Source organism: Rana temporaria, chromosome 7 (assembly GCF_905171775.1).
Source record: "Rana temporaria chromosome 7, aRanTem1.1, whole genome shotgun sequence".
NCBI lineage: Eukaryota > Metazoa > Chordata > Amphibia > Anura > Ranidae > Rana > Rana temporaria.
In genome coordinates, this window is record NC_053495.1 from 194,439,350 (window position 1) to 194,451,624 (window position 12,275).

The window sequence follows — 12,275 nt, forward strand, 5'->3', positions numbered from 1 at the left end:
TCTAAGTTCCAAAAGCCAATATAAAGAAATAGTAGTGGTAAAAAAAGCACTTGTGGGTTTAACCAATCTTGTTTTTTTGTACAATCCTCCTTTAAGGGGGCGTGGCAAGGAGGTGTGTCCTATGCCTGCATACTTTTGCTGATAGGTGTCCCTCATTGCCATCTCAAAAAGTTGGGAGGCATGGCAGTGCATCTGGAAAATATTCACAGCGCTTCACTTTTTCCACATTTTGTTATGCACAGTAAATGCATTGACTTCAGCCCATCCTTCCTGTCCACCCTGTAGCTGAGCTCAGCCCCCATTATTGAACAATCCAACATGGAAACCTCAGAGTAAAGTCTCTCACATTGAATTGTTAATTTATCAGCTGAGACCAATATTCTAGATTGTGTGGGATTTATCTCCTGGTCTAGTAGCATTCAAAGACCTACATATAATACAGGCCTGGGATCTGGAGGCTCCCCCACCATCACAGGAATTTAGTTAAACCTTTTGCATTTTGGTCATGTGACAGGTTCACTTTAAACTCAATGGCAGTCAATGGACCTGTACCCGTCCCTAAACACTGGAATAACTAAGCAGCCACAGGAAGGAAAGCCTAATGGATATATTCTAATGCCGCGTACACACGACCGTTTTTCGGGTTGTAAAAAATTTAGTTTTTTTTAATGTCATTGAAAACGATCTTGTGTGGGCTCCAGAGCATTTTTCACGATGTAAAAAATGTAAAAAAAATTTTTACATTTTTTAACGTCGTAAAAAGTTATGATACGGGAGCGCTCGTTCTGGTAAAACTACTGCTCGTCATGGAGTAAGCACATTCATCACGCTGTAACAGACAGAAAAGCGCGAATCGTCTTTTACTAACACAAAATCAGCAAAAGCAGCCCAAAGGGTGGCGCCATCCGAAAGGAACTTCCCCTTTATAGTGCCGTCGTACGTGTTGTACGTCACCGCGCTTTGCTAGAGCATTTTTTTTTCACGATCGTGTGTAGGCAAGGCCGTTTTAACGATCGGGTTGAAAAAAAACTTCGTTTTTTCTAGACCATTTAAAATTTCATTTTTTACAACCCGAAAAACGGTCGTGTGTACGCGGCATAAGAAAAAAAAAACACAGCTGCTTATTTATTTTTTTTGACTGCTGGAGCCAAAATACAAAAAACTGTTGTTTTTTCTTCCTCGCCTGGAATATAGACTTACTTGTCGGGTGTCTTCAGGAAGGATAACTCCATCATCCCATAGTCTGGCCGAAGAGTAAAATGCTGAACTTTCTTCCTTTAGTCTAAAAAACAAAGAAAAGCCAAGTTTTGCATGACCATTAACATTATAAAACTGAAGTGTAAATCTTCTATGGAGAAAAATACAAGAACCACCTGCACACATTTTCTGTAAATTCGGGGTTAATAAATTGCTAGATAATTACCCTAAAATCTTGTCTTTACCAGTCAATGACTCAATTAAAGTGGATATTTAAACTGTTTATATTGTGCATGGCCTGGTTCCTCCTCTCCTCCCTTATTAAAGTAGTTGTAAACCCTTAAAAAAAAAAAAAAAACCTGCAAGACAAAGGCATAATGAGCTAGTATGCATAGCATACTAGCTCATTATGTATTACTTACCTGAGAGCGAAGCCCAGGGTTGCCACCTCATCCCTTTAAAACCGAACACATATTAATTACACAGGTTCTCTGGCTGATTAAGGTGCTGCTAATTAAACTCACTTGGTGCCTTATCGACATTAAATTAGCCCCAGAACCTGTGTAATTACTATGTGTTCGGGTTTAAAGGGATGAGGTGGCAACCCTATTGAAGCCCCAGCAGCCATCCTCGACCCCCCCCCCCCCCCCCCTCCAGCCGCGGACATCTCTCCCGGAGCTTACTTCCAGATATCACGGCTCCGGCCCCGTGATTCGCCAGAGCCGCGATGACGTCACTTCCGCGCGCGGGAGCCGCGGGTAACGCGTTGCACATCTATATGAAGCGATGGCACAACGTGCCGTCGCTTTAGTGCGCATGTGCCGATCACTTTGGCAGATACAGGGGGATATCTCCTAAACCATGTAGGTTTAGGAGATATCCAGGGTAGCTGCAGGTAAGCTTTATTATAGGCTTATTTGTAGCATAAAGTTGCTAAAATGGGTTTAGAACCACTTTAACCTTCTAATTAAAATGAATCAGTTTTTCACAATATATCTTATGTTAGACCCTTACTGGGTCACCGCTTCTTGCAAAGCAGGCATGTCATGGCTGGTGGAAGGGACCGGCAGGGTGCTGTACATAGTTTCCTGAAAACATCACAGCATGTTGGGTGGCAGAACTACCAGGGAAGCAAAAATCACACATTTGCAACCAGGCGGAAATACTCCCTAAGATACGTCTAATCACTGCCTACGACGTGAACGTAACCTACGCCCAGCCCTATTCACGTACTACTACGTAAACGACGTAAAATACGACGGCTGTTCCCTGGTCCATACCTTAACATGACTTACACCTGCTTTATGAGGCTTAACTTTACGCCAGACGTACGTAAACCGCGTATATGAATGAGTTGGGCGCAAGTACGTTCGTGAATCGGCGTATCTCCCTCATTTGCATATTCAAATCGTAAATCAATGAAAGCGCCCCTTGCGGCCAGCGTAAATATGTGCCCACGATACAACGGCGTAGGAAACTTACGTCGGTCGGATGAAGCCTAATTTCAGGCGTATCTAGTTCTATGGGTACGACGGCGCACATTTACACTTACGCGGCGTATCTCGAGATACGTCGGCGTAAGTGCTATGTGAATCCGGGCCAATGTGTTTTGACTTGTCATTTGTCTTTATGTGTCGCAGCAGTGTGAACTGGGGCTTATAAGGGTCTCCCAATGGGAGTAAAGGACCCCAAAAGCAGTAAGAAGGGCCCTTGGCTTAGAGGGAAGGGCCCCCATGACCAGAGGAAAGGACCCCAATGGTCAGGGGGACCCTTCATAGTTATGAAAAAATCTAAATGCCTTGATGGGTGGAGGTCAGTTTGAAGGAGTGGGTATTCCTAGACTGGCTTTATTTGCATTCAGAGGACAGTGTTTCTCTACTCCAGTCCTCAAGGCGTCCCAACAGGTCATGTTTTCAGAATTTTACTCAGATGAGATGGCTGTGGTAATTACTAAGGCAGTGAAACTGATCAAATCACCTGTGCAAAATAATGGGAAGCCTGAAAACATGACCTGTTGGGGCGCCTTGAGGACTGAAGTTGAGAAACACTGCCCTATGTAATGCCCACATGTGAGCTGAGCCTCTCTGAGTTCCGACGGTCGTATCTATGCGACTGATTCAGAGAATCAGTTACGCATAAATATCCCTAAGATCCGCCAGGTGTAAGTGTTTTACACCGTCGTATCTTAGGCTGCAATTCCAGGCTGGTCGCTAGGTGGCGCTTCCGTATTTTTACGCGAGGAATATGCAAATGAGGATTTACGCTGATTCAGAAACGAACGACCGCCCGGCGCTTTTTTTTTTACGTCGTTTGTGTTCGGCTTTTTCCGGCGTATAGTTACCCCTGCTATATGAGGCGTAGCTAATGTTAAGTATGGCCGTCATTCCCGCGCCGAGTTTTGAAATTTTACGTCGTTCGCGAATACGGCTGGACGTAATTTACGTTCACTGCGAAACCAATGACGTCCTTGCGACGTCATTTAGAGCAATGCACACTGGGATATGTACACGGACGGCGCATGCGCCGTTCGTAAAAAACGCCAATCACGTCAGGTCATCATACATTAACATAAAACACGCCCCCCCCTTCCACATTTGAATTACGCGGCCTTACGCCGCAACAGATACGTTACGCCGCCGTAACTAAGGGCGCAAGTTCTTTCTGAACAAAGAACATGGGCCAGATTCACGTAGATCAGCGGATCTTTAGATCCGCTCGATCTACCTGATTTAAGATCCGCTCCCGCAAGTTTGCGAGGCAAGTGGGTAATTCACAAACCACTTACCTCCAAACTTGCGGCGGCGGATCGTAAATCCCCCAGAGGAATTCAAATTCCGCGGCTAGGGGGAGTGTACTATTTAAATCAGGCGCGTTCCTGCGCCGATTTAAATGAGCATGCGCCGTCCGCGGAATTTCCTGGCGTGCATTGCTCCCACTGACGTCGCTAGGACGTTAGTGGTTTCGACGCTTACGTAAACGGCGTCCATCCGTATTCGAGAACGACTTACGCAAACGACGTACGTTCGTGAATTCGCGTATCTCGCTGATTTACATATTATTCAACGTAAATCAGCAGGAACGCCCCCGGCGCCATTTTCAAATTGAAAATAAGATCCGACGGTGTAACACAGTGTAACACTGTCGAATCTTAGCCATATCTATGCGTAACTGATTCGATGAATCAGTCGCATAGATATGACCAGTTTAAGTCAGCGATACGACGGTGTATCAGGAGATACACCGTCGTATCTCTTTGTGAATCTGGCCCCTTGCGCCCAAAGTTAGAGCGGCGTAACGTATCGGAGATACGTTACGCCGGGCGGACAGATACGCCAATGTATCTGAATCCAGCCCACAGTGTGCAGTGAGGCGGCGTTCTGACATCACCGCTTTGCACGTTAAGACCCGGAAGAGACGGGTACACGCTTCTGATATGCCGGCCGGCTTATTCGTTTTATGATCGAATGCTACTGACATGATGTAAGTGCGCATTTCTTTTTATTCATTAAAACATCCAAAGGATTTTACACTATGCAAGTCTCCCTTGGTTCTTTTACATATCTGCGAGTGCTGACACCCCTCGATGATCGAGACTTTGGTGGAGGGAGAGGGCATGGTGCAGGGAGAGGGCATGGTGCAGGGAGAGGGCGGTGCTGTACAATTTATTTGATGTGTTTAAACATTAACCTGTTTCTGCCTAGTCCTCTCCTAGTTGAAGCTTGAATACCCACTTTGTCAAGAGAGTTCTGTGTCCGTCCATGAACGAAAGAGAAATTACACCGCATTTCAAGTGCTATTAAAAATGAATGGCACCCACATATTCGTGGTGCGTTTTGCCACGATTGCAGTGCGATTTTGAATCACAGGCAGAAACGGCGCAATTCTGCCTACGATTCAAAATTGCAAAGTGTGAATGAGCCCTAGGGTTCTATTTATGCGTGGGCCAGACAATTCCTCTACTTCCAATGTGGCCCAGGAGAGTCGAAAGTTTGGACACCCTGCCCTAAGGTTTACAAGAGACGCCACACTCTTATGGTATAAATCTCCATTCCGCACTGTAAGACTGAACGGCAGATTCAGTGCCTGCCATCTATACGTTGTAACTCTTGGATCGCTTTGTCAGATGTTCCATACCTGGTCAGCAAAGCAGTGAATTCTTCTTCATCTTCTGACCTATCCCCCTCCTCCGGTCTGCTAGGTGGAGCACAGTTTGGATCTACAAGACCGATTCTTGCATTCGGCCAAAGGAAGAAAAAGTTTGGCTCAAATGATCTCCCGCACTGCAGATAAAGAACAAAAATAAACTAGAAAATGCATTTCCTGCAGAAAATGCGTGGGAATGCTGAATTGCTAAAGCTAACTGGATGAATAGCTTAAATCCGTAAGACAAAGTTGAAGTGAGAATCAGCATTCCCACCAATTAGCATCTTTTTAAAAGTAATTACCTTTTGCAGGAGCTTCCCTATAAAATTTCTACCATCAAAACTTCCCCCATCAAAATGCCTCCATCATATTTCCCCCATCATATTACCATCATCAAAACTGCCCCCATCAAATTTCTCCCATCATATTACCACCAAACAAACTGCCATCAAATTGCCCCATCAAAAAGTGCCCCATCAAAAGCTGCCCCATCCTATTTCCCCATTAAAAACTGCCCCCATCCTATTGCCCCATCAAAACTGCCCTATCCTATTGCGCCATCAAAACTGCCCCAACAAATTTCCCCATTAAAAACTGCCCCCATCCTTTTGCCCCATCAAAATTGCTCCCATCCTATTGCCCCATCCTTTTGCCCTACCAAAAACCCCATCAAATTGCCCCCATCAAAAACTGCCCCATCCTATTGCCCCATCAAAATTTCCCCCATCCTATTGCCCCATCAAAAACTGCCCCATGCTCTCATTGACTTCAATGTTAAAAAAAAGTGTTAAAAAGCATAATAATATTTTAAAAAGTATAAATAGTAGAAAAAAAGTTGAAGTCCCATCATTAGCTGAAAGAGCTGAACATTTTAAAAGTTGAATGGTCTTAATAGCTAAAAGTATGCAGAAGTTACGCAGAGCCAAAAAAACGTACGGAATAAAATTAAGAATAATAAAAAACGAACAACAATACTGGGAATGCTATTCCCACTAAATATAAAAAGGGGAATTCCACCCTATAGAATAATGATTTCAGGCAACACGGGATTGGTCAAACTAACAGAGTAAGGTTTATTATTTTTTGTGTATCTCTAGTCAAATCTAAAAAAACATTTTTTAGGCGTGGATAGATTAGGGAACAGACATTCGTTCAGTTGTCTATTGCTGTCTATCTACTGCTATTGCTGTCCCCGATGGGCAGATTGAGTCTAGGTTCACATCTATGCGGCTGTGTTTGATGTGTTTTTTAGACACGTTTTCCAGTACATTTTGCGTTTTTAAACCAGCGTCTTTTATGAGTCTTTGCATGCAGTTTTCATGCATTTAGCATTTTACTTTTATTTTCTTTAAACGCACTGTAAGGCCGTGTACACACGGGCAAACATGTACGATGAAACCGGTCCGTCGGACCGTTTTCATCGTACATGCCTGCCAGAGGGCTTCTGTACAATGGCTGTACTAACCATCGTACAGAAGTCCGCGCGTAAACAATATGCAGGGGGTGTCCGCGTCGTCGCCGCGACGATGACGTGGCGATGACGCGGAGACGTGGGCGGGCCTGCCATTTAAAGGCTTCCACGCATGAGTCGAAGTCATTCGACGCATGCGAGGGACGGCGGGCGCTCGGACATGTACGGTAGGTCTGTACTGACGACCGTACATGTCCGAGCGGGCAGGATTCCAGCGGACGGTTTTAAAACACGTCCAGGAATATTTGTCTGCTGGGAAAAGGCCCGGCGGGCAAATGTTTGCTGGAATTCGGCCCGCTCGCGCCTACACGCGACCGAACATGTATGCTGAAACTGATCCGGGGACCAGTTTCAGCATACATGTTTGGTCGTGTGTACGGGGCCTAAGACACACTGTATAAAGCTGGTTGCTAAGGAGGGGGCTGTCACGTCCCTAACAACTGACAAGTCATCAGCTGTCAGCGGGGTTCCCCTGAATTGAAAAAAAAAATGACAGACAAAAAAAATTAGCGTAAAAAACGGGTCTAATATGGATTCGGAGGGGACCCTAGGTCAAAATGTAAAAGAGTGGGGTCCCCCCCAAAATCTATACCGGAACCTTATCCAAGCATGCCGCCCGGCAGGTCAGGAAAGGGAGGAGGAAAAGCAAGTGCCCCCCCTCCGGAACCATACCAGGCTGCATGCCCTTAACATAGGGGGATGGGTGCTTTGGGGAAGGGGGGGCTCTGCACCGTTTTTATAAAATGTTATTTAAAACTTAAGCCAGCCATAGATTATGTGATTTTCTTTCCTGCAACCATGGTTTGCAGGAAAGAGAATCGCTCAATTTCCCCCATCCATACAGTCAATGTTGATGGGGCAATCCCTTCTGTAGAGCGATTGTGTTCTCCCAGTTGGTGGGAGGCACGGAAAGCCGTCCCTGTTGGGAAAACACAATGGATTATCGTTAGCGGCTATAGCCACTGGCAATAATAAAATGCTAGAAACCCAACATGCTGGTTATACCAAGGACACCATCTGCATGGAGTTTGTACATTGCGTCCATATCTGTGTGAATTTTGGATGACTATAAGACTAAGTTCACACTGGCATTAAAAGCAGGCATTAAAAACCAAGGGCCAGATTCACGTACGAGCGCGTAACTTTGTGCGGGCGTAGCGTATCCTATTTACGCTACGCCTCCGCAACTTGGATGGGCAAGTGCAGTATTCACAAAGCACTTGCTCCGTAAGTTGCAGCGGCATAGCGTAAATGGGCTGGCGTAATTCAAATGTGGAAGAGGTGGGCGTGTTGTATGTAAATCAATCGTGACCCCGCGTAAATGACGCGCCTAACGAACGGCGCATGCGCGCGCATGCTCAGTATCACGTTGAATTTACTCCATAAGATACGCCAGGCCCATTGCCTGTGACGTGAACGTAACCTACACACAGCCCCATTCGCGTACGACTTACGTAAACTACGTAAAAAGATACGCTTGCCGATGTCCATACTTTGCATTACCTACGCCTCATATAGCAGGGGTAACTTTACGCCGGACGTAAGCCTTACGTAAATGGCGTAGCGGGCGCAAATACGTTTGTGAATCGGCGTATCTACCTAATTTACATATTCAACGCGTAAATCTACGGAAGCGCCCCTTGTGGACAGCGTAAATATTGCACCCAAGATACGACGCCGTAGGAGACGTACGCCGCTCCTATCTTGGCCAAATCTATGCGTAACTGATTCTAAAAATCAGACGCACAGATACGACCGCTCACATTTGGACTTACGACGGCGTACGTGGAGATACGCCATCGTAAGTCCGCTGTGAATCTGGCCCCAAATGCCTAGGCAAATGATACAACATGACAGCGCTTTGCTTCAAAATTGAAGCCTCATTTCAAGTCAGGAGGCGTTTCAAGTCCTTCAATGTCTCCTATTCAAGTTTATGGTAACGCTCTGGCAAAGTTCATTGACGCCAGTCTGATGCCCATACTAACCTCAGACAAACGCTATAAGAGCATTTGTTAAGCGTTAGAAATTGAGTCAAATGTGAAAAAGCCCAAACTCTTGAGGATTTTTATGCAATGGTTTTTATACACCATCTTCTGTATGGAAGATGTGGCCATTTAATTTTCTTTAGTGCGCTGCCCCCTAGAGGAGGGGATCATTTCTAACCATTTAGTGCATTTAGGAAATCATGAGGCTACATACCATGGCAAAGCTCTCTCCTCCGTGGCATCCACCAACCACCAGTGTAATCTTTGGCACAGAGGCACAAGCTACAGAAGCCATCATAGAGGCTTGAGCCTTCAGCCTGTTCGTCAAAACTTCTGCCTGGACAACAAAACAACACAGTTAAATTATTGAACTAGATCAGCCTTTCTCAACCTTTTCAAAACAGAGGAACCCTTAAAATAACTTTCTGGTATCAGGAAACCCCCTGCTAAAAAATTACATATCTACAACTCAGGATACGTTCATGTGATGGTCAGTGGGAAGATTGCTCCTAAGGCCCCATACACACGGGAGGATTTATCCGCGAATACGGTCCAGCGGACCGTTTCCACGGATAAATCCTCTCGAGGATTTCCGCGGATTTCTATGCGATGGAGTGTACACACCATCGCATTGAAATCCGCGCCGAAATCCTCTGGCGATGACGTGTCGCACCGTCGCCGCGATTATGACGCGGCGACGTGCGCGACGCTGTCATATAAGGAATTCCACGCATGCGTCGAATCATTACGACGCATGCGGGGGATCCCTTCGGACGGATGGATCCGGTGAGTCTATACAGACCAGCGGATCCATCCGTTGGGATGGATTCCAGCAGATGGATTTGTTTAGCATGTCAGCAAATATCCGATCTGCTGGAATCCATCCCAGGGGAGATTTATCTGCGGAAACAGATCCGCTGGAGTGTACACACCAGGGGATCTATCCGCTGAAACCCATTTGCTGGGATTTTTCAGCGGATGGATTCTATCGTGTGTATGGGGCCTTACACTTGTGGTCATTGGGAAGAATTACAGATATGTAAAAAAATCAATGGTGCCAGAGGGAACCGAGAGGCAGAAATTGCTCAAGGAACCCCTACCAACCTCTGAAGGAACCCTAACATTCCATGGAACCCTGGTTGAGAAACCCTGTTCTAGAATAACCATTACAGTGAAACCTCAGTTTAAAGCGGAGGTTCACAAAAAAAGTGAACCTCCGCTTTTTGGATCCCTCCCCCCCTCCGGTGTCACATTTGACACCTTTCAGACAGGTATTTGCACCACTTCCGGGTTCGGATGCCCATGGGGAATCCAGCCTGGCACGTCATCCCCCCCCGCTGTCTTCTGGGAAACACTGTTCCCAGGAGAGAGCAGGGACCAGTGATTGCGCGCCACGATCCCCGCGCATGCGCAGTAGGGAATCAGGCAGTGAAGCCGCAAGGCTTCACTTCCTGATTCCCTCACCGAGGATGGCGGCGGAAGCAGCCGATTACCAAGCAATTGCTTAGCCTCGGCTGCTGACATCGTGGCCGCTCAGCCAAGATGCTGAGCGGCCATCCAGGATGCCTGCACAGTGGGTTTGCGACATCTTCCTATCAAATCTGCATAGAGTTTGGTTTCTCTCTCTCTCTGTGTTTGCGTTTGCTACCTTCAGTCACCAAGAGCAAGGAAAGCTCACACAGGACTGAGGATAGCCTCCATGTGACAGCCCTGGTGCTTAGTGATTGTACCAGTGCCATCACATGGTGGATGGGAGAGGAAAGGAAGGGAGTCATATGTCCCTTTATGCCTGAAAGTACTGAGTGCTGTGAGACGGAGGGGGGGGGGGACATTAAATCTGATGCCCCTGCACTGCAGCATACCTTTGACAGACTCGGTGGAAGGGGTTCCTGAGAAGTTGTATTTTGAAGAAAAAGTAGAGGGATGTTACGCTGGTTACAGATCTGTACAAAATGGCTTCCTTTGAGTGCGGCATCATGGGTAAGTGCACCATTGCTAGCTACAATTCCAACCAAATATCTGTAAAAAAATAAAAATAAAGAAAAAAAAATAATCAAACCTGATACCATGACACACTGGGTGAAACACCAAGCTCAAGAAAAACTGTCCTTTCTGGTACAATCATTTTTTATTGTAGCAATAGAAAACAAATTGTGCAAATAGTCACCCGCGCAGGGGGTATAGTGCAGTAAGGAAAACAATAAAGTCCTGGCAAGTCCTTTCTTTTTTTTTTTTTTTTTTTAAATGTATTTTGTGCGTGTACTCGAGAGAGGAGCCGGACTGCAGGAGTTGGGAGTAGGCAGGCCTCCCCCAGAGGCAATCTGCCACCTTTCTCCATGCCCCGGGTGGCAATGGCGGGTGTGTAAGGGGGTCCTCCCACACAGCCCGCCCTACCTGCTCCGCTTTGAAGCCCAACGGGGCAGAGGGACTCCCTATAAGGGAGTGAGAGGATCTAGCCCGCTCAACCAGCCCCGTTAGTCCTTCGCCTCTCTTTTTAGAGACCGTGTGGTCAAAGTGCGTGCATGTTAACCCAATTTCGAGTGCGTGTAAGTGTGGTGTTTTTTTTTGTGGGAGGGGGGTGGGCGTACTAAGCGCAGGCTTACCTCGCATAGCACACCCACCGGGAGCCGGGCTGAGACCACCAAACTCAATTCACATGTAGCCGAGACCGGGATCCGAACCCCTAGCTGCAGAGGTGAATGGCTTGTCAGCGCAGTGCCAATCGCGTTGAGCCACCGCAGCGCCAATCGCGGTGCCAATCGCGTTGAGCCACCGCAAGTCCTTTCAAACATAATGAAGTGCTGTAATGTTTCTGAACTACAGCTACTGAAATTATCTGCAAACGATTGCACAATAAAAAAAAAAAGATGATTTTTTTTTTTTAATAAAAAATAAAGAAAATACAAAATTTCTAATAAAAAAAAAAAAACACCCACATGTTCAAGATGATCTTAAAATAAAAAATGTGCATACATACCCTTGAATGGCAGCAAATCCGGTCACCAGTGTTGTTCCATAATCGGCTTTGAATTCTAGGAATTTACTGCCGTCTACAAGGCGACTCAGAATCTGCAAAGAGTTTTATTCAGTGAAACCACTATACATATTATATATAGAGATAGATAGATATATCACACACACACACACACACACACACACACACAATGCATAAACATTGGTGCTCTGGTGGTAGCCTCCAAGGCCCCATACACACAAGAGGATTTATCCGCGAATACGGTCCAGCGGACCGTTTCCGCGGATAAATCCTCTCGAGGATTTCAGCCGATTTCTCTGCGATGGTGTGTACTCACCATCGCATTGAAATCCGCGCCGAAATCCTCTGGCGATGACGTGTCGCGCCGTCGCCGCGATTATGACGCGGCGACGTGCGCGACGCTGTCATATAAGGAATTCCACGCATGCGTCGAATCATTACGACGCATGCGGGGGATCCCTTCGGACGGATGGATCCGGTGAGT

General features: G+C 46.3%; 1 protein-coding gene across 1 annotated transcript in view; it reads right to left on the reverse strand.

Annotated features, from left to right (window-relative positions):
- The window catches only part of LOC120946040 (methylcrotonoyl-CoA carboxylase beta chain, mitochondrial-like), a 30,093-nt gene that overhangs the window by 787 nt on the left and 17,031 nt on the right, over positions 1-12,275 (reverse strand). Inside the window, exons 7-11 of the mRNA XM_040360731.1 lie at positions 11,774-11,865; positions 10,659-10,815; positions 9,011-9,133; positions 5,332-5,477; positions 1,201-1,282 (exon numbers count right to left, since the gene is read on the reverse strand). Of these exons, the coding sequence (XP_040216665.1) occupies positions 1,201-1,282; positions 5,332-5,477; positions 9,011-9,133; positions 10,659-10,815; positions 11,774-11,865 (600 nt within the window). The remainder of the gene's footprint in view (positions 1-1,200; positions 1,283-5,331; positions 5,478-9,010; positions 9,134-10,658; positions 10,816-11,773; positions 11,866-12,275) is intronic.